This window comes from Engraulis encrasicolus, chromosome 24 (assembly GCF_034702125.1).
Source record: "Engraulis encrasicolus isolate BLACKSEA-1 chromosome 24, IST_EnEncr_1.0, whole genome shotgun sequence".
In the NCBI taxonomy this organism is placed as follows: Eukaryota; Metazoa; Chordata; class Actinopteri; order Clupeiformes; family Engraulidae; genus Engraulis; species Engraulis encrasicolus.
In genome coordinates, this window is record NC_085880.1 from 7487677 (window position 1) to 7510789 (window position 23113).

At 45.3% G+C, this 23113-nt stretch overlaps 2 protein-coding genes across 5 annotated transcripts in view; one reads left to right on the forward strand and one right to left on the reverse strand.

Moving 5' to 3' along the window:
• ide (insulin-degrading enzyme) overlaps positions 1 to 6955 on the reverse strand; it is a 44396-nt gene extending 37441 nt beyond the window's left edge. For 2 of the 3 annotated variants that reach the window (XM_063191554.1, XM_063191553.1), the window contains exons 1-3: positions 6853 to 6955; positions 5552 to 5736; positions 1707 to 1914 (exon numbers count right to left, since the gene is read on the reverse strand). In XM_063191554.1, the coding sequence (XP_063047624.1) occupies positions 1707 to 1914; positions 5552 to 5736; positions 6853 to 6938 (479 nt within the window). In that variant the 5' untranslated portion in view covers positions 6939 to 6955. The remainder of the gene's footprint in view (positions 1 to 1706; positions 1915 to 5551; positions 5737 to 6852) is intronic. The other variant, XM_063191556.1, reaches the window with a different exon arrangement.
• Positions 6956 to 16687: 9732 nt separating this feature from the next.
• On the forward strand, positions 16688 to 22248 carry LOC134440748 (uncharacterized). Of its 2 annotated transcripts, XM_063190850.1 has the most exons (8): positions 16688 to 17344; positions 18173 to 18737; positions 18901 to 19295; positions 19390 to 19466; positions 19582 to 19759; positions 19980 to 20053; positions 20533 to 20657; positions 21033 to 22248. In XM_063190850.1, the coding sequence occupies exons 1-8, from the start codon at positions 16940 to 16942 to the stop codon at positions 21977 to 21979; spliced, it is 2766 nt and encodes a 921-aa protein (XP_063046920.1). In that variant the 5' UTR covers positions 16688 to 16939; the 3' UTR covers positions 21980 to 22248. The 2 variants fall into 2 exon arrangements, with proteins under 2 accessions (XP_063046920.1, XP_063046921.1); XM_063190851.1 differs by lacking the exon at positions 16688 to 17344 and having other exon boundaries at positions 18105 to 18737.
• The last annotated feature ends 865 nt before the right edge of the window (positions 22249 to 23113 follow it).

Below are 23113 nucleotides of genomic sequence, written 5' to 3' on the forward strand. Positions count from 1 at the left end.
CAGATGGTCTAGGTAGGACATTAGGGCTTACTACTCGGAGTTTGTTCAAAAGGTCTCACACCTGTACTGTGTGACACAGATCCAATGGCACACCACACACCACACCAGACCAGACCAGGCAGGTAAAAGCTAGCCGGCTGCATGACGGGTGCCTTTTCCGTGACTCAGTGGAACAAGAGTTTCAGATCAGATGGCAGTTGAGGTCCTTGTTCTCACTGTGGTAATGGGTTTTACACATTATGTCTGTTTCTGTATGATCAATTTTAAATTGCAGGCTCAAGCATGCCTGTAGCCGTTCCAAGGTTACTCAGGCAAGCTATGGGCAATTGACAACCAAACCGATAAAAGTGACAAGGTAACACTTTAGAATAACTACCTATTCACAGCTTTATAAACACTTTGTTAAATGTTAATTACTACTACATGTTAATAAAGCATTTACAAACGACTGTAAATGAGTAATAACCAGACCACAACTGCACAGTGGAGTGGGAATCAACTTCTATTGTGTGAGTTTTGTGGTTTCATGCCTTCTGGTCTTTGGAGGAGAAACTTCTAGGACCGATGCGACTACTCTGCGTCTGCTGTGCTAACACAGTAGGTTTTGCCCTAAACATTTGTAAACATTTTGTTTATAATTAGTTCATTATTTATAAAGTGTTTATAAAGCTGTGACTATTCATAGAAGAGTTGTTAGGTTGGTCACACAGACACACACGAGAGGGGTGGTTCTACACACCTACTGTCTAGCATGATTCAGTGAAATGTCAAGACATCATCACTGAATTACTCACTGGGTCCTAGACTGCGTGGGTCGAGCAGCATTGGATTACATGTGGAAACCCAAACACTGAAGTAAACCTTTACTGCAATGTATACTGCAACTCGCTTCACTGGGGAGTCAAAGCAGTGTCATATGATGACCCACACAAAAAAGTTTCTGTAGGAAGAAACTGCTGCCACAGGCTTTCAGTTTGTCGTTCAGTTCCAGTCACTTGATAAGATGTAGATCTGGAATGGAGAGGCTCTCCCACCATCCATACCTTCTCTAATTTTCTTCACTTGTCCATCCACCAACACCCACCCAACCTCAGGTGCGCGCGCGCGCACACACACACTCGCACACACACACACGCGCGCGCACGCACGCGCACACACACACGCACGCGCACACGCACACGCGCACACGCACACGCACACGCACACGCACACACACCACACACACCACACACACCACACACACCACACACACCACACACACCACACACACCACACACACACACACACACACACACACACACACGCACACGCACACGCACACGCACACACGCACACACGCGGGAACCAACGTAGCAGATAATGGCACAAACAAGTCCGGCAGGCGGACAAAGATGCGTCCACTTGTTACTTATTCAGGAGTAATGGCAGAAACGCGATGCTCAATTTATCCATCGCTTCTATGTAGGGATATCACAATCTGGTAGTAGAAGAAAAGCACAAATATAAAGAGAGCAACACGAAAAATGGCAGCAAAGATCATGTTTTGTCCGACTTAAAGAATGCATACATACCCTCTTATACAGATGCTAGGATGCATCTAAAAAGTATGCCATGTTGTGATGTGTAGGTACGCCAGCTATTGCAGACCTCTCTCACTAGCCATACTCATGTTAATCTTCCCCTCTCCCATTCCCATTCCTCCTCACCTGTCCAGCGCTCCCTCCAGGTGTTCGTGGGAAACGTCGAAGTAGTAGTTGGTGTGCTCTCCGCTGGTGAAGGCGTTGGAGCTGCCGGCGTGCTCGCTCAGGAACTGGCTGTACTCATTCTCCTTGGGGTACTTCTTGGTGCCCAGGAACAGCATGTGCTCACAGAAGTGGGCCAAGCCAGAGATATTACAGGGGTCCGACAGGGAACCTGTGGGATGAGGAAGATGGAAGAGGATTAGATTTAACTATGGTACCGTCTGTGTTACACATGAAACGGAAAATTGTCTTTGGTCTGTTTTCAAACAGATGCATTGAGGGTGAGCCTAAATAGGTCAGGGCAGATAGGTTGAAAGGGTCAGAGAGGCAAGCTGGAGAGGAGGTGGCAACATTACTGGACTGGAGGTGAACACAGGAACACATTAAGAGTGGATGGGTGGACATACTAAGTGGGCAAGGCCAGAGATGTTGGAGGGGTCTGACAGGGAATCTGTGGGATGAGGAACATGGGAAAGTGAAGACATGCTTAACCAGAGTGATTGGAAGTGACATGCTCAAACAGATGCATGAGGTAAACACAGGAACACATAAGAGCAGATGGGCGAACAGAAGAGGGCCAGACCAGATGTGTTTGAGGAGGTCATATAGAAAACCGCAGGAACACTGTGGGTGATTATGATGACTAACTGAATGGCTTGGAGGTCAATCCATGGTGAGTGAAGATATGCGACAGTGCATGCATTGAAGGTATAACCTAAAAATGGGTCGAGCCAGATACTTTGAAGGGGACCAACGGGGAATCTGTGGGGAGCTGGAACATTGTGGGTGAAGTAGATGGATTGGGTGTGAACACATTTCGGGTTAACACCTAGTGGATGCAGTGTGTGGTGAAGGCATGATTGACTCAGTCAAAGATGTTGGAGAGGACGAGGTCTGTCAAGGATCCAACAGGAGAACTAACAGGTCACCCCCCACCCCACGCCATATATATTACTCTGGAGGTCCATCCCTTTGTCATGTCTGAGTCACCATGCCACCAACAGTGAACATGTTGATGGTATTGTGTGGGCTGTGAGCACATCTCCTGCATTTCAAAAAAAATTTTTGTCTCCTGTGTGTACAAAACGAAAATGAATGTCTGATTCAGTAATTTTGTCCTGTGTCTGCCAAGCTGACAAAAGAACAGGACGAAAAACTTTTAATGCACTCCAAGTTACAGAATTCATTCCAAAAGTAATTGTTTGACCAAACCCAATTAAAACAAGGACTGCTTAAAGAAAGGGCGGCATTTGCGTTCATCTCCCGCTGATCTACAGTGACCTGCTTCTGCTATATGGAGCAGCTGATATGAATTTATGAGTTTGACTGGCCAGGCACAAACACAAGACCATCGGGGCAAACTTCACCAGGCCACACACTTTATGATGCCATGCAAGATTGCTGCAATATCATATACTGCTACCACTCCACTACAGTGAGAACTATGAAAGGTACTTGAAGAGTGCAGACATTCAAGAAGTCAACTCAGTTCCCCATGAAATCATTGAACAAAGCGAATCCACTTCAAGTCAACTCAATTTTGACCCAACACTGAAACTCTCATTACAGTCTGCCCCTTTAATTTAGTCTGTTTTTAACGAGGAGAAAAAAAGGAAGTACTTCAGTGTTTATTAATCAAGGTGGGTGGGCCATGGGGGTTAGTTGCATCTGTTGTGACTACCATCATTAGCAAGGCCGTTTTGTACAGTTTTACATGAAATAGGAATACAGGAAATCCCCAGCAATTCTAATCTTTTCAGTCGACTTAGGCTTGCAAGGTGTGTTCACCTCAACTATTAAATCCTGGGGGAAGCTTGGTCCTTGGTGGAGGATAACAGGAGCAACAAGCTTTATGATGTCATGCAAGGTTGCTACCATAGACACCATAAGCTACCATTGTTATACAGTGGGAACAACGCCAGAGTTCCTTTAAGAGGCTCTGCTCGGCTCCGAGACAAGCAATGACAAACTAGGTCGTACTTCCATAGCTCTCCACTGCCACACCCACACTAGCACAAGATGGATAGATACAGCACTATTTCAGTGTACTTTGGTACACTTTGTTTTGACATTGCAGGCAGTTGAACAAAAAGCACTTCTATCGGACTGAATAGAGAAATTCCATGTTTCCATCTCCAAGGGGGGTAAAAAGACACACAAATGCATTACCCCTCAAACACTACCTAAATAATTCAGCTGCAACTGAGAGGAGTTTGTGAAACCAACCAGACAGATGTACGCTCATGAGTGCAAGTGTATATTGTTGTGTGCAGCAGCAGTGTAAAGAAAAACAGTGAGCTGTAAACATTTCCCCAGAAGGAGTGTAAAGTGCTGATGACATAGGGAGGAAGTAGGAACACTGCCTGCTAAATAACCGATGTGGGGACACTTCTGGCACAGTACAGTTAAGGATCTTGCATAACAACACACACACGCTGATGTGAGTGTTTTGTTTTTTTCCAGGAACGAACACCTGACCCTCAGTAACCACTCGCCAAGGGACCAAGGGTCTTGGGGCGACATTGAGACAGGAGGCCTCGTTTTAAAGAGAATCTCCCATTAGGCCCGGGACACGCTCGTCTTGTGACTGAATTGACATACAAGCGAGGTGCCTCATACCTGCTGAGGAGCCACCAGAGCACTATGCATGATACTTGAGGAATCATCTGGGGGGCAGATGGCCACAGTGGGAGTTCGGAAGATCGCCCCTCGTGATTGTGTCAATAATGTGCCGTGTGCATGTATGGCAGCACGTTTGCACTTGCACACACACACACACACACACACACACACACACCAGGGCTGGACACTAACATTACTGCTCACTGGCCACAGTGGCTAGTGGTTTTCCCAAGTCACTAGCCACTCAGGCATTCTACTAGCCAGCGTTTTGTCCTCAGTTCCTTCCCTTACCGTGCTAATCCAAAAGGATGACCATTTCTATATGTAAATACAACACAAAAGTGGAGATACTTTTTACCTTTGAACTTAAATACAAACAATTGATGGAACAAGGTGCAACATAATATAGCATATTGTGATGTTTCATATCCAAGAGTAAGCTACCTGCCAAAGTGGCTAGTGAGAACAAGTGTCCTACTAGCCACAGACAGATTTTACCAGCATTTGGCTAGTTGGCAGGTGCTAGTGTCAAGCCCTGACACACACACACGCACGCACGCACGCGCACGCGCACACGCACACGCACACGCACACGCACACGCACACGCACACACACACACACACACACACACAGTGTAACGGATGCCAACTGGCAGAGCTCAGCATAGCACATTAGTAAACTTCCCAAAGCCTCGCACAGTATTGGCAGTGCTGAGCCATCGGTCTGGACCTTTAGCTCAGCTAGATCATGCTGTGCCTCCCATGCCCAAACTGGAGCTGACTGGTAGGTCGCGGGTTCGAGCCCAGAGTGTTGCAGGATCACCTCAGTTACATAAGCATATCCCAGGCCTTATCGTGACGACAGGAGAAGCATGCGGCACCCAACAGGACCTCATGACCTGCTCAGTAGCCACTTGCCAAGGATCCCGGGAGGCTGTTTAGGCAGGTGTTGTGTCGATACACAAAGGTGGCTAAACCATCGAGCTGAGCCACCAAGCCAGCCATTACAAGACACAACATTAGCACACCTAGGGGGTTAGGGTTAGGATTAGGGCTTGGGCCTGGGCCATGTTAACAGACTAAGGGTAGTGCATCCTCAGCTGAACACAGCCCTATTTTTAATTGAATCCACAACTATGGTGGAGGCAGGTGAAGGTCGTTGCACCACCCGTAGTACTGTTACCCACCTATGTGCACGTCGAGTGCGGCAGAGGACTTGTCTGTGGTGGGGTCGCTGATGAGAACGGCTTTGAGGCCATTGGTGAAGTCCAGGCCTCTGTAGACCCGCTTGTCCTCTGGCGATTTGATGATGTCGCTCACAACCCTCTTCACGGCCGGGTCCGTCATGGTGAGGGCCTGGGACGACAAAAAGCTGCAGTGAGGGAGAAGAGGAAGGAAGGAAGGAAGGAAGGAGAGGGTCAACTCGACCCCCTGATACAGAGCTGAGCGCAACAGTCATTTCTCCCGAGTGTCCTTAATTAATTAATGACATTGTCGCCAAACGACATATTGTGCCTCCATAAATGAGTGAGACCAAAACTGCTGAAACTGGAATACTTTAGCCTCATGACTATTAAATACGCTTACCACTGAGTGCAAGGTACATGTCAGTGGTGGCAGGTGCAATTTAAGTCCAAATATTTATCAGTGAACAAAACGGCACATTGGAACGGTTCTGCACTGTTGGCAGCAGACCCTAAACGGCACTATGAAACACGGACTTTTCACAACTGACTGGAAGCCTGATGGATACTTGCAGCACCAACTACGTACCAACAAACAGAAATTGATGACTAACACTTCATGGAAAAGTGATAATTATATGGAGCGCGAGCGCTGTTCTGTGTCCGAAAATGCGTTCATGGTAGTGGAGGTTCAAGAGCGATATACACAAACCCAACTATGCTAAACTAGCAAAGTCGCTAAAGCGCAAATTCTGTTGCAGTAAGCTAACAATGGGAGGCATTACTTATGGGAATATTACAAGGCAATCGTTGAATACAAAGACGACGGCAAAATGAAGATAACATGTCCGCTATTGTTGGAGCACACATAAGGCAATGTCAGTCATCCCTGACATTAGCCTACGTCTACCAACTCTTCAGCACCGTTAGCGAACCTGAACTAGTTTGAAAGGTACCATAAGCTAGCATGGCTAGCGAACACTTATGCAAGACTGAACAGCTAGAGCTCTATCGCAATACCGGTAGACATAACCCAGTCCCATCAGACAAACGGATTTATCCTCATAACACACATCAAGGAAGTGGTGGACACCAACTGTTTTTCGTTAATTTTGGGTCAGGCGGGGGAAAGTTTCACAAACCCTAGCTGGTTAGCCTCTCATTTCAACACATTACTCAACAGAGGCCAGGCCTGCTAGTTGCACCTTTCAGCTGCAAAAAAATCTGTAGCTGATCGCGACCAAACCGAGTAGGCTACAAGTGAAGCGTGGAAATTCAATTAAATCTATTACTTTTAAACTTACCTAAAACCGTGAGTGAACGAGCGACAGGTGTTCAAAATAAGTGGAAATCTCGTGAACCTGGCCGGCCGGCTAACACATTGCAGCATTCTTCAGTTCTGGATAACAGCAGAGATATATTCTAGTAAGGGGAGATAGGACAGGTACATAGAAATTAACGGTGAAGATTCGTAACGCAAATATGGCGTCTACCCGCACATCTCCCGCCTTTCTGGTAACAAGAGCCAATGTGTCTGCTGAGCTGCGTTGACAGTGATCCAATCATCTGGCTGCATCGGCGCACGCGAAATTATGCACATGCTCAGTTGTGAAAAGCCGTTGCTCTCGTGCCGTTATGGAACTACTGCGCCTGCGCTCTGTCAAAAAAACCGTGAGAAAAGTGGCTCAAAAAGCTTTATTTTGACTCGTATGACACAACCAAGTAGTCTAGGTTGATCAGTTTTTCACGGTCGTTTCGACCATATGGTTTTCACAACCGCTGGGTTCCCCTCCGTCCTATACTCAGTTTCCCCATTCATTTTTCCCATTGACTCTCAGATCTGGTCTACTTAATCGCGAAATAGCACCCCGGAGGCGTCACCAAGATGGCCGCCATATGTCCCCTCTCATTCTAGAATCTCTCTGATAACAGAAGCGTGACATAGCGATGACGAAACAGGCGTGGCCAATCAAATAGGAGTAAACCTCGCCTGCTCCCCTCCCTTCATGCTACATGATTGACCTACTAATTAAGTGAGTGGGTTTTAGCGGGGATGTCAAACACGCAAAGCACCTGCATGTTTTTCTGAGAAAATGATCTGGGTTATTTTTGGCTCATAATCTCTTAAAATAGTCTAGAACTTGTATGCCTATGCCTTCCATAGTTCAAAAGCAGTTCATCAGATGGAGGATATCTACAATAGCCTAAGATATATTTGTTCTTAATAGATCAGTAGTTCAGACAGCTTAAAGTTTTACTGCAGTATTAGGCCAGTTTAACAGGATTCATTAAACATAGCACTATTAGGTTAAGTTCAATTATGTTTGCTGTTGTGTCTGTGAGCACCACTTACAATTTTCAATACTTATATATTCCCGAAACGCGTAGGCCTAACTGATGAGTTTTTGGAGGCCAACCTTTCAAGATGGCTGAATTCAAGATAGCCGAATCTTTGTTTTGGCCCATAACTTCTGACTGGATGGATTTTGCCCCTCCAAAAATGTAGATTTGTGTATAATAGGGCTCTTTATACCTTTATTTTTGACCCGGGCCGCAATCGAACCCGGATCACCGGCGCGTAGTGCCCTAACCACGGCAGGGCCATCTATGTATTCATTTAATATGTAAATTTATAAAAGTGGATGAGAGTGGTGGGAATGATGGGGGACTGAAATCATTGCATTCGGGGATACCTTTAGCAGTCGGAGACGACTGGCCTAATTCAATGAAACTGAAGGGGGAAAGAAGAGTAGAGCATAAAGCATTTCTTTATACAGGTAGGCCTAGCCTCCACCAGTACCTTGCTTGCTTGCAGGGTCATCAGCAGGGGGACCACCATTCTTAGATGTTTCGCCCCTCAGCCCAGTGTGACGGAGGTCATCTTGCACCTGTTCACCCCCCTCGGGGATCGAACGTGCGACCTCGTCAACTACAACAGTTCGGCAATGGGAGACACAGTACGATACCGCTGGGCCAAGAGACTAGTCTCTCGGCCCAACGGCACGAGACTGTATGAGGCTATCGGAGGGAGGTTTACCAACGTTCCACGCCAACTCTGTGCTAGTTAGCCTCCGTTACACTCTCCCCCTTAAACCTCACTCCCATCCGGGTCACGGCACCACTGTGACGGAGGTCATCTTGCACCTGTTCACCCCCCTCGGGGATCGAACGTGCGACCTCGTCAACTACAACGGTTCGGCAATGGGAGACACAGTACGATACCGCTGGGCCAAGAGACTAGTCTCTCGGCCCAACGGCACGAGACTGTATGAGGCTATCGGAGGGAGGTTTACCAACGTTCCACACCAACTCTGTGCTAGTTAGCCTCCGTTACACCAGAACATCTCCTGGTGGTGGGGCAGAACAGGGACATCTCCCTGCCACCCCCTGCTGCTAGCATTCTTAAGCTGTGGCTTCTCCCCACGCCATATTCCGCCGCTTCAGCCAAAGCCAGAAGCTTGCCATCTCTGCCTCCTCATATAGACCCCTGATCTCTCTGCACAGACTGGTGCCACGCAGCCCAAGGCACCAGATAGGTCGCAGGCTTGTTCTGTCCCCAGGCCCAGCCACTGGTGTAAGTGGACTACAGAGTAGACTATAGGCCTACTTTATAAAGTATCAGACGTGTAGCCCAAAGGTTGCCGGTTCGACTACCGACCCTCCAGGTTGGTGGGGGGAGTAATTAACCAGCGCTCTCCCCATCCTCCTCCACGACTGAGGTACCCTGAGCATGGTACCGTTCCTCCACACTGCTCCCTTAGCCAATGGGGGCTGCCCCCTTGCACGGATGAGGCATAAATGCAATTTCGTTGTGTGCAGTGAATACTTGTGTGCTGTGGAGTGCTGTGGAGTCACAATGACAATGGGAGTTGGAGTTTCCCAGGTGGACTTTCCCTTCGTTCCCTTTCATTAAAAATGATGCACCCATGTCAGCTCAGTACCTCCTGTCCTTTCCTTTTGTATGTTGCCTCATGCGAGGCAAGTCATCAATGACGATAGAATTTTTGTTCAATATCTCAGTCAATACCTCACAAAACACATTTAAATTTCTTAATTCATTTCATTTTACTTCACTGCAATTCGAATGTTGAATGGGAAAGAAAGCTCCCCAAAAGTTGCTCTGACTGGGCAGTACATAAATGAAACTGACATAATGAATGAATGACACTGTAAATGAGGACGGCAGGTCCCAGTTGGAAATTGATCCTTTTGATATTTAAATTTTTCAGTGCCAAATTTGAGCATTTTCAATGGCTTGATAGTGGTGGTGGATTTATGAAACATTCTGTCATTGGTTCAGGTGGTTGCTTAGTCAGAGGAAGTGTAGCATGATGAGATACATAGATTCAGCAGAAGCACACAGAGGCATTTAAGCCTGTAGTGCACTGAGTTTACAACACAACTTGACCAAAATGTTGCAGTTGCAGTAGTCACGATAGCCAGGCCAGCCATGTGTGCAAAAGAATGTAGTCACAGTTAAAAACATGATTATCACTGCCTTCTTTATTCAAGTATTTGAAGATACAGAATTGCAAATTCCAAGAATATCAATTAAAACATTTAAGAGTGTATCGTCACACCGGTGTGACGGGAATGTTCGGGCAGTGAAATTTCTATAGAATTCTGGGTGCCATACAATACAATTTGGAATGGTAGAATCTTGCATCGTTATAGAACACATTTTTTATAGAATGTTCAAACACCCACACTCACCTTTTACATACAACAGATGCTGTGTAACCCAATAAATGGGTAGTGGACATGAAAAAGCATAATAGGACCCCTTTAAAGGTCCTAACCCTAAATCAATGATTAAATCATGAATCAATCATGATTCCCACATCACTGCCTTCTTTGTCTAAGTGTTTGAAGATACAGAATGGCAAATTCCAAGAATAATATACTAATATAGCAGCAAGCAGCAATGCGGGGCCAAGCAGTAAACTTGCCAAAGTCGCCATGGCAACAGACGGAACTGCAGCGTCCCCTTTGGCCCAAATCTCGCCAATGTTGGGGTGCATTCCTTGGAGGGGAAAATGGGGAGAGAGACGGGGAGGGTCGGCAAAGGACCTGGGCTGGGAATCAAACCCGGGTCAGCCGCATGATAGACGAGTGCCCTACCGGTTGGCCACGGCAGGGCCTGTGCTGCCCTTGATTTATATTGAGTAACACATTTCCATTCCCTCTCAAATTATTCTCTAAAATATCAGCAAGTAATTTCTATACTTGAGAGGCTTGCTTTTTGGACAGCAATTATAATCCTCTGTGATCATTCTATTTAGTAAAATTGTTTATATGACACATATGGAAAAGAATCAGGAGCCTACTGAAAATAGATATGTCCTTGAAATCCTAAACATAAGAATCATATAGGCTGCAATGTAATGTTGGCCAGCCTTTTGAGAGACTGGTCTGAGGAATTGGTGTACATAGAAGTAACGTGTGTGTGTGTGTGTGTGTGTGTGTGTGTGTGTGTGTGTGTGTGTGTGTGTGTGTGTGTGTGTGCGCGCGAGAGAACAACAATGGTCTCTCTCTCTCTCTCTCTCTCTCTCTCTCTCTCTCCCTCTCCCTCTGTCTGTGTGTGGGGGGTGGGGGGGTATGTGCAGGGGCTGGGGCAGTGGGGCTTTGGTTGACACTTACGAGCAATAGCCAGCTTCGCTGCTTGGCCCCTAATAACAGCTTCAATTGTCTCAGTTTCTCCCATAGACTGTCTCTTCTGATGTGAATGCAGTGTCAGAAATTGTCTAAGCTATGAGATAGGCGTCTGTCATTGGCTCCCATTATAGCCCCGTTGGCGCACGCAGCCAAGTAAAAGATGAATGGGAGCCTATTGGGCTACATATGGCTCAGCAGGGATTTGTGACGATTCTGTTCTCTGGTTTGTAAAGATGTGTGCACATTCTGTACCTTATCATGGAAGTTGTATTAGAAGTGAAGTTAAAGGTTCCTGACATGGCTTTGTTCTCCCAAAGACGTGTTAGTTTTGTCCTGCAACACGCTAGCATTCGGCTAATACCTGCTGGCTGAGGAATCTCTGCGACTATTCACGACCAGAGCTGACGAGAGACGTACTCTGACTGATCCTCCTAGCAGAGACAATCTCGGTCACACACCTCAACCCCCACCACCGTCCAACATGTTAATTGAAGGTGCCCAAATTCTTAAGGATGAGCGCAGTCATTTCCTTTACCCCATGTACACATGCCGCTTTTTCACCACCTTAAATGCAATAAATAACAGGTGTCCGCAACAATCCTAACATAACTTTAAACACATCGACATCTGAAGTCAGACTTAAAACTACAAAACAAATGGCGTAGTACCGTAAAGTCGATTGTCACGTGTTATGTCATTGCTATAGTTGAAATAAGGGTCATTTTCACGAATCTAACACTTGACAAGATGCAAACGTGTCGGCAAATGCTTTCACTTACTCATATCTATCGAACGCGACTTCATTGTTTCCAGGGAAAAAATCACACGGGCAGATAGTTCTAAGAGAAGCGTACAGCCCCATTGGCACCCATTCATTATTTACTTGGCTGCGATAACATAGCTGCAGTGCCACTCCTGGCCACACCAGCTAGTTGTCGTTCTTGTACAAGATTCCATTTTCTTTGGCAGTGTGAACATTCCTAGGCCCATTTGCTCAGGTTGCTGGATTAGGTGGCCATCTAGTGGTCAGGTTCAGCTATTTGCTTTGCCCGGAAAAAGTGCATTATTATGTTATCCTAGCCTGGTGAACCAGCGCCACCCACTGGACGGCAAAATGTTTTGTCTACGGGTGGTAAATTAGACATCCACATTTAGGCCCGATTCGAAACAGGGAAGGCAGCTGTCCTTCCAGTGAGCTAACTGGACATCGAGTCATGAAGTGTGGATCGAAACGAAAAAATGCTTTATTTCCTCTCTCGGCAGTTGACTGCATTTGTGGGCGTAACGAGGATATTTCGAGGATACATCAGATGCTGACTTCGCTGCCTTGGTACCCAACATGCTGTGCGCCACCTCCCTCTCAACCGGAAACCTGAAAAACAAACATGGCTACTACCCAAACTACTACCTTATCATACTCTTTATTCTGACACTTGTGTATGTAGATATTGAAAATCGAATGCATAAATCAACATTGTAGTATCTAAATATGCGGTCGCTAGATCTATTTATAGCCTATTTTACGATTCCGCCGTCTGACGATCATTCACCGTTCAAATAGCATGCGTAAGCTATGCGCTAACGTGATGAACGTAACTCCCGCCATAGAATCGCCGGAACATCAAATGCGCAAGGCGGCGCACTCGTTAGTGCCGTTCGGAACGGCTGCCTCATCAGCTAACTTCACCTATCTGATCAGTGACCTGTTTATGTAGGAGGAGAGTCATCGAGTCACTGCCTCCCGTTTCGAATTCAGCCTTAAGGGCTGTCCACACAGGCGAGGAAAGCGGATTTCCGCAAAAGCGGAAAGCGAAAATGCGAATATTGCGGAAAGCGAAAAAAACGTCCACACCGGCGAAAAACATTTGCGGAGCGATTTTTCAGTTTTCCGCGTTCTATTTCGCTCTGTTTCCGCGATTGTCCGTCTGCGTGAATGCAAAGGGCCACTGAGATAAAGCGAGCCAATGATGATATTGTCTGATGCTTTATTGCACCCTCAATGGCCTGTAACTGTTAAGGATGCCGAGACACGTGAGCCTGAAGGCAAATGCCAAATTCAACATCCATGACGCCCTTATTCTCATTTATTTGCAGCAAAAAAAAGTCAACAATTCTGGAATAATAGGCCGAAATGTTAAGCACAACTTCGGTTTTGCCCTTGCGGAGACAGATCTGAAGGAAATGCATTTTAAGTCTGCTCGCTGCCAAACTCCCCACTCCAGCCAGTTAGGCCTATCCATGATGTTTAATGTAGGCAGAATCCTTTCAAGCCATGCTGACCAACGTGGTCATATGCTGTCTGCACATTCCGTTGCATTCCTCTTCATACAGAGAAGGAATGGCTTGCTGTCGTCTCAACCAGGTTTCGACCCCCTGATCCCCCGAAAATATGATTTGGGAAATGTTGAAGGGGTCTCTAAATAAGTTAGGCTACATAAGGCTACATAAGTTAAAATAAACCGATGCGACAACGAACAAGTCATCTTGCGCAATAGAAAGCTGTTGCGCGCCCCGAGAAATAGATAGCCCATTTAAAAAAAACTATGTGTGACCAGGTGTAATGTTTTATTGTTCTAGGCCTATCTGTTTTATGCACACACGCACACATACTCCCTCCTAGTGGATGGAGCACTGATGAGTGGACAAGCCCGAGGAAGAAGAGGTGGAGGATAAATGAGGGGGGAAATGGCTACACAGTCGTTTTCACGTGGAGCGCTGAGAAGACGCGCGAGCTGTCTCATAGGGTATTTTGTAGAGAGCTGCTCTAGCCGTGGCTCAAGGCTACCATGTCAGTTGTTTACATGGGTGCATAGAGTAAATGCCCTAGTTACAACCGTTTCCACCGAAGCCAGAAGTTACTGCGGTCGTGCGTAACTGCACTTCCGACAAAAGGTAACCTCTGGAATATTTTGGAGAGCATACAAAAGTCCCCAAGGACAGTTAACGGCGCAGTGGCTGGCGCTCATGACTACAAGTAAAATTACACCACTATCTATAGCCTACTTCTAACAAAGTTTGCAAACATGGTCGCCCCATAGCCTACATTGCTGGCGGGACTTCCTTCTCCATATAGGCCTAACTAGTAGGCCTATCCCATATTCTGCTGTTATTTGATGACGCCAAAGTCACTGCACGTGAAACTCCCAGCTTACCAGCGAAATTGCGCAGTGGCACAGTGTAGGCTATATGTGACTAGTAGGCTAATGAAGCATCTAAATGGGAATATTCTGTAGAGTGTGCTATGAAAATGCTTACAACTCCTCAGAACTACTGTTTTTAATCAGTGAAGTTTAAGCTGGGACGCTTAAAATCAATATGGGCCAGGTTTCTCTGTGCGTCAGGAGACTATCAGCGCGCGCGCGCGCACACACACACACACACACACACACACACACACACCTTCTATCTCTCCCTCTCTTTTGAGCTGCTGTCTCAACCGATGAGAGACATAATAGCCTATTTCATTAGTGTTATTTATAGCCTACGTTCGCTGTGGAAAGATAACGCGAAGCCTTTCTTCGTGCTTGTCATTGTATTGACCAGCTACTTTCAATAGGCCTTCTCCACGATGCAAATGTGCGCGTCGGCTACACGGATGATACCTGAAATGTTCATTAGATATGAAATATCCTAAGTGGTTACAAGAGGTCCGTGGTGGTAGCCTACTCTCGCTACGGGGTCCACGACCGCACAGATTGTGCTCCTGCTTTCGAGATCTGCGCTCTCGGACAGACCCACACGCGCAAGTGCCCGACACAGATCACACAGCAGTCCTTTTCACCACCTCGTGAAGTATTTAGACAATTTAATCTCGCTTGGAATTAGTGTAATGTAGCCTATCAGAAAGCGTAAGACATCCGTTGGACTCCTTTGCACGCAACAAGTTTTGAAATTATTTCTTAACGGTTATTTTTTGCAGTTAGTCTATGCAAACAGTCCTTCCGCGCTCCCCCACCATCATTCGCCACTTCGAGCTCAGTTTGAGAACTGCGCTGGAGCTGATGTCACTGTCAAGTCAGTGTCTGATTGGCCAAACCCCGTTTTTCGCTTGCGAAATCCGCCGTCAAAACAGACAGATTTGTTATTTTTTCTCCGCTGCGGATTTTCGCTTTTCGGTGTGCACAGAGTAATTAGAATACATGCGCATGTTAATTTTGCGAAATTCGCTGCGAATATTCGAACGGAAATTCCGCCCGGTGTGGACAGTCCTTTAGTCTGGTTTATCAGGCTAAGGGACTGTGCGTTATTTACCGGGGGGGGGGGAGGGCTGGTGCGCTGGAAGTCCGGTCAAAAAAAAAAATCATGCCCCCCCCCTCCACCTCATTTTTTTCCCCATGGCCCTCCCCCCACTTCAATTTTGTTTTCCCATGGCCCTCCCCCTACAGGTAAAAAAAAAATTAATATGTAAAATTGGTAGATGAACAACCATCATGAGAACAGTCAGAGTAGCCTACATCACGGGCGGTTGTCTGCACTATTATGTGCTATCGATATCAGATACCTATGAGAAGCCGCTAGAATCTACCTCTGCGGCTGCATGGTATGCCTTTTAACTCCACTGTCACCAAGACAAAGTGCATTCACTATTGTTTTTACGTGTTAAGTAAAAATATTATTTATAATAATAATGATAATAATAAAAACTTCCATTTCAATACCAATGTCCGAGTTGTTACTGTAAACTACAAAGTGGAGAGTTTCCCCACCGCAGCTTCAATAGGCCTATTTCCCTGCTCGACAAGCAGCGCCTTTCACAAAGTACGTTTTACATGTTCAGCACAGTAGCGAAGCCAGGGACGCAGGAACTGGTTTTGACCAGGGGGTGCTGTGAAAAAAAATCTGTTTTTTAGATGCAATTTCCTGCGTTCTAATCAATTTTAGGGTGAGGAATGGCGAATCGCATCTGAATAACTTCCTCATGTTTTATGTAGCCTAAACAAGGATGGGTAGATTTAACTTTTTTTTAACATCTCACTTTGACATTATTAAGTTCTTCTTGCGGAAGGGAAACGCGCACCTGATGTGGAGGAGAGGGCGTGTTCAAGAGCAAATCGCGCTGCCTTGACAGTTTGTCTCTTCAGCATGGGCAGTGTGCAATGTGTGAAAGTAGAAGAAATGCTTTGACTATGCGATGCACTCGTGAGAGGTGACCGGGCTTTCAAATAATTTAGATTTTCTTGCAATTGCGACTGTGAATCTCAAGGTGCATCTCGATCAGGACCCCTGTCCTGTCTCCCAGACCGCGCATAAAGGCACGCACGCACACACACAGGCATAGCTCTACCTTCCCGAATGTGATTACACTCTGACGGCCAAAGAGTTCGGGATGTGATCGGAGCAAGAAGTAGGCTAAGCGCCAAAGCAGCTCGAGCCATTGCTGGCTATTGATACAGGGAGAGTGAGAAAGCCACCTTTAGTTTGCATTTAGCGTAGGTCATATTTAAGACGCATTAATAGGTGGTGCTATGGTGGTCAAATCTTGCCTGGTTACCACCAGACCTAATCACAAGTGAGATTAGGTCTGGCGAGTCACTATTCTAAATTCCGTAGGGGGGTGTGGTTTACGATTGTCGGCGGCCAATCATGTCAGTTGTGCCCTGTGACGTGGTTAGAGTGACGAGGAAGACGAGGAAAGAAGAAGATGACAGCACAACAGATGGTATCCAAGGAGACGACGCTATCATTTCCCCCCCAACGAAAAATGAAAACCAAAAACAACATGATTAGGCCTACACAATGGCACCAAACGATTTCTGCCGTTTATGTAAAATAAATCTGAGAGAAGCTGGACCCAATGCGTTTAGACATTCTTCCGACATATTTAAAAAAACAACGAGCATATCGGAAAGGTTAGCGTTGTTAGGTGTGCTTGTCCTCCCTGATGTCACACAGTCAGCCAGATGCTGTCAGCGTTGCTCGTTGGTCCTTACAAGACTTGAAAAAGACTTGCCAATATTCAGACAATGGGAGCAGGACTTCCGAGACAGCGGCACTTCCAAACGGCAACGTGAGTCCACGCCTACAAAGACTCTGAGGGATTTTAAGAAGACCTGTCCAAATCCACCGAGTCCACAGGCTAGATTGTCGGGGGGAACAACCGAGGTGTCCGGTGCCAGCTTGACCGCTCAAACAATAACACAGGTATTGCTTTATCTGTCTTTTTGTATTAAACACTATGCATGCTAAGTAACTAAATGTCGGCGAGTAGGCTATACGCGTGCAATACCTAAGCTGCCTAGCTAGCAGGTCTGACTTAGGTTGCCATTTGCAAAATTGTAGTGGCCTGGAACATGCTATTTTTTGTTATTATTTTGCTATTTCGTTCTTGACAATAAATCATTGATGAGACACTACAATAGTAATATGTACAACTTGTTGGATTCATGGACAGGGCAACTTGTCTTTATTCCGGACACAACACATATTGATACAGTATAATCGTACGAGAAGCTACCTCGGTAGCAGGTCTGACTTTGGTTGCCATTTGAGAAATTGTAGTGGCCTACTAATGTAATAGTGAACATGCTTTTTGTTATTTCTCTTCGTTCTTGACAATAGAACATTTATGAGACACATTGCAATAGTAATGTGTACAACTTGTGGGATTCACGGACGGGACAACTTATCTTTGTTCCGGCACACACATCTGCTTGATACAGACAGTGGAGCTAACTGATTGCAAGTGTCAAAACATCCTATGGCAAGCGCATATGATTCATAGTAACACTACAACAGTAACACAGTTGCGCACATTACGCCTGGCCTACACAACAGGTTCCGGACACAACACACACATCTGCTTGATACAGACAGTGGAGCTATAATATGAATAGAATAGAATATGGTAAGGATAACATTTACAACTGATAAATTTGAAACTTTAATAGTTGGTAACCCCCATGAATGCAAACCTTGGCCTTAGCGTGGCTGCAATGGGTATATTGACATGAAGTGTTTGCTTTCTTTCAGGTAACAATCAAATATCCTTCACAAACAGTGACAAGGGTTTGCGATCCTGAAGAAGATCCCATCGTGAAATTCATAGCACTGAAGAAATGGAAAGAGGCTGGCAAGTACATCATGAAACACAAACACCTGCAGGATGAGGTCAAAGATGGGGTCAAGAGGCTGCTTCTTCAAGAATGTGACATGCTGTGCGCACCCAAGAACGATTTCATGTTGTGGAAGTGTTCACCGGCCGACCTGAAGTCATTCTCGTTCCACCATCTTATAGATGACCTCCATCGCCTTGCCCCCTTTTTGCTTTCAATTTTCACCTGCATCAGCAATGGAAACAACTTTGCAGGCTGCTCTGCTGCAGCCATTGCTTTAAGAGGCAGAAAGCCCCAAATGGCAGCGTTCTCATATTGGATAAACACCATTCTCCAGTATGGTGGAGCCAAGAAGTCTGTCTTTAATCGACTCAGCCAGTTATCCATTACCACGTGTCACCGAACAGCAACTGTAAAACAACATCAATTGGCGCATGGCTGTGGGGCAGACTTCTTAGAATTTCAACGTGGCATGCAAACAGGTGAGTAACAAAAGTATCCCACATGACACAGTTATTCTTAAATTATTATTATTTAAGTAAATATGTTAAGAACAGATAAATAATGTATCCCAATAGACTAAAATGTTGATGTGGACTGTAAGTACGTTGGTCTAATTTTCTTTTCCATAAATGTGTAACACAGACAAAAACTCTCCAGCTCCCATATGTGAGGACAGCCATGAGACCTGCCCGTCACCATATTCCATTATTATGGATAATCTGGATTTTTTCATCCACACGCGGAACCAATCCATCAGCCGCAGCAACCAGAGCATACACTGGATAAACCACATTGCAGTGAAAGACCGGATATCTACAGACATCTCCAACATCAAACCAACAGTTAACATTGAACAATACAACCTCTGTCTATCACTGCCATCGAGGAGCACACAGGTTTTCCTGCGCCGTGAATTAACTGTCCTTGCCACTAGAATGCTAGCCAAGCATATGCCAGTGTTTGAAAGCTTTCAAGACACCGTTGTGCACCATATTCCTCATGAATACTCCAGTGAAATGTCCAAACGGTCAACTGATGTGAGTTTCAACCAGGGCATCCGAAAGTGGTTATGATTTGTTTGTACCAAAGTTGTCATTTGTATTGTTGTAATTTGCAATTTTCTCTTTGAAGTTTCCCTTAGGCCTCCTATTCAAAGACGAGAACAAGAAAGGTGACTTGTTGGAAGTCTTAAGACTAATACAGCAAGAGTGAGTCAGTTTATCATAGCAGCAACACCAATCTGTCATGACCATTTCTGTTTCCTTGTAACATTTTTATTTGCATTTGTGTATGTGTCTGTATGTCTGCCTTTCTGCCTGTCAGGTATATGCCGAAAGATCCTGCTGGGGCACAACACTTGCTCATAGGAGGGGACCGCCTTACAGAGGCAAACTGCCGCAACACACAGTGGCAATTCGCAGACGCCTACGATGAGAAGAAACGAATGGAGGGGATGCATTTCAAATTTGAGGATTGGCATGCCATTCGAGTTATGTTTGAAGTAAGTCATCATATGATACATCACAAAGTCATTGTTAAAGGGACACTGTGTGAGATTTTTAGTTATTTTATTTCCGGAATTCATGCTGCCCATTCGCTAATGTGAATCATGGGCACCTGTAATTATACCTGTGACTAAGTGAGCTACCATAACGGTGAAGTGCTCCCCCAAGTGGCTAAATCTATGTATGTCTGTCTTCTACACTTTATTTAAATTGTAGATTCACCACAAGATCTTCTTCAAGGAGTCTGCCAAGGACCATGGCACTTTATATGCCAACATGACGAAGCTGAGGTGAGACTACACACATTTTTTTAATTGTATTCCACTACGCCATTGAACTTAAATTCAGACATATGTAGTGGACCCCCCATTTTTGTCTTTTTATTATTCCCTTATTCTCATTCTCTGTCTTTTTGTTGTCCTATCAGAAGTTGTTTTACTTTAATCGTGCTGTTGCACGTTTTCGCCAGTAGATGGCATCATAGGACCAGCTTATGAGTTCAGTAGCCAGTGACTAAGGTCACGTGAATAGAACGAAACTTAGAAGAGTACCGGTAGTATATTTTCACTAAGTCTTTGATTGTGGTGGGTGCTGTGTTTTTGTTTAATTGCATGCGACATAACATAGTGGCCATTTCCCAAAGAGAAACTAACTGTACGGTAGTGCTCAGTGCTACTAATGGATGTGCAGCACCTACAGACAGAATGAGATCTTTGTGACAGACATACATGTTTGTGGCATACAATACATTGACAGTTTCTCACACCAGGTGCAGCACTGCCAAGAGTGGTCCACGTTCTGCGTTCAACGCTTACAGGGACTTCGTGATCAAGGACACGACTGCCTTGTTCCTGGCTGCTGTGATGGAACATCTTGGTCTCCAACACGTCACAGGTAAACTATTTATTAACTAGAGATGCAATCAGACAGTGCAGACCTCCATCAATCACTGAATGACTTGTCCTTTTTGTTTTTCCAACCACTCCACGAAATGTTATCACAATCTGTTCAGAACTTTTGTGACTTACCCTGTTGACAAAAAGACAGACAGACAGACAAACCAATGTGACGGAAAACATAACCTCCTTGGCGGAGGTAATAATAACAAATAAGGCTGAATATTATGTCATACAAAGTGTCACCTGTGATGTGATTTTATTGCTACCGCCTCAGTCTCTGATTTAATACCAAAGCTGTCTAAATACATGTCTGCAGTGGGTTGTCATACTCCCTCCAGTAACTGTCTCTCTTTTTTTTGTCCTATTTCAGACTGCCCAGAGTCCCTCATACCACAACACATCAAGGAGGCCTCTCCAGAAGACAGAAGGACCTGGCTGGACTACCTGGTTGTTGAGGTCGTGGACAAATATGTCTTGCTCCCTGACATCGAAGAGGTTGCAGAGGCTGCCAGTAAAGAACTGTCTGCTACATCCATTCAGAAGAATGAATTCCCATGTCGGATGGAGGGTTGCTCGAGAATGTTCACATACCCCAAAAGTCGACAATCCCACGAGCTAAAGATGCACAACCTGACCATGCCAACAGATGCTACGCCAACCAGCCACACAGACATTGACCACCGGTTTGAACACAGCACTGCCAGACTGGGTTTTGGCTTCATTCTGCTGGACTTCTTGGATGCAGTGAAGGAAGGGGACGGCGAAAGACTGATGCGTCTGTACAGAATTGCCCTGTTATTTTACAAGGCATATGGACACACCAACTATGCGTACAGCACATTTCTACTTACTGTGCAATTGAATGCCACCTTCTCTCCACAAGTTGCACACAGTGTAAAGTGGAACAGGTTTTGGAACAACAGAGGAGGCATGGGCAGGAACATACCACTCGATCTGCATCTGGAACACCTCAATGGGTTCCTGAAGTCATTCCTGAAGGGACTGGGACCTAACTTGAACGAGGTGTCAGCTGCAAGGATCAGCAGATCCATTGGTGTGTACAAACAGATGATGGAGAACACCGATTCGGAGCTGGGCATATCTAGGCCAAGTGGTTCCCACCACATTGATATGACGAATGACATTCTCACCTTGGTGGAGACCATGCAAGAGACAAACCCCTTCAAAGAAACGCCAGGTCGAGCATATGCTGCCTTCCCTGGCTTCCGCAGGCAGATTTTGACAAAGCTTTGTCACAAAGCACTTTGGAAGTGGATGAGAGACAAAGTGAATGATTGGCGGGGTGCCCCATTGTAGACATTGGCAACGTGCCAGCGTTTGTAACTTTGTAACTGATTTTTTTTTTCCCTGATGAAAATTTGAATTACTGGTCACCTTCTTGCACTGCCATCTGTTGTCTGTATACTTGCACCAGCATTCTATCACTTGTGTACTTCAAGTTTGCATAGTCCTTGTAGCATTGTAGTGTTTTATTATTTATATCATTTTATAAATGTATAGTATTACTGTTACGTTATGTATAGAGAGCCCTACAGTAAAATTCCATTGACAATAAAATGTCTTCTTTTTTTTCCCCCATAACAATTTGTAACAAATAACACATTTAAAAAAAAAAGAGAATTCTTTTGTGTTTCATGAAATTAAGGGACACAACCACATGTTTGAAAGTTCTTGACATTTATTTACATTGGTACATGGTGATGATTTTTGCAGTTATTTACAATTGTGCTGTAATTTTCAAGGGCTCAATTTCCTACAGCGGTTAATCACAACGAAACACATTTTCAATTTCTATATATTCACATTTTTGCAGTTATTTACAATTGTGCTGAAATTTTAAAAGGCTCAGTTTCTTAGAGTTCCATCATGAACAGACCTGACTCGATGGTGCCAACTGAGCCTTTGGGGTCATCGAGATCACCATCATCATCATCATCAAAGTACCCAGTGAAGTGTAGATCTGGTGGTGTATATTTTTCTTCAGGCAACACTGGGAACTCACACAAATCAAAATCTAGAAAGACCTCATGAACAATTTCTAAGATTTTCTGGCCATGTACAGTGTCGAACACCGGTAGGCTGTTCATGACATAGGCCAAATCAAAAATGATAGGAAGGCATTCCAGAACTGAATCGATCAGAACATTGCTAAATCCTGTGCAGAATGCAACATTTGTGTACAAGTGCTCATCAGCTGGGATCAGACTGATCCTGTACTTGTGCAAAAGCTCGCTAACCTCTCCCTGCTGTTGCAGTGTGACTTCTCTGCGTTGTATTGGTGGTGGAATTTGTTTTGCCATTTCAAAGCTAGGTTGTGGAACAGAGCAACCGTCTGAACTGCAATTGCACACAGTGTGGCAGTAGGTGCAGCAGGAATGTGCAGGCTCAACGCTACAGACCTCTTTCTCGAATCGGGAATACAGTGCTTTC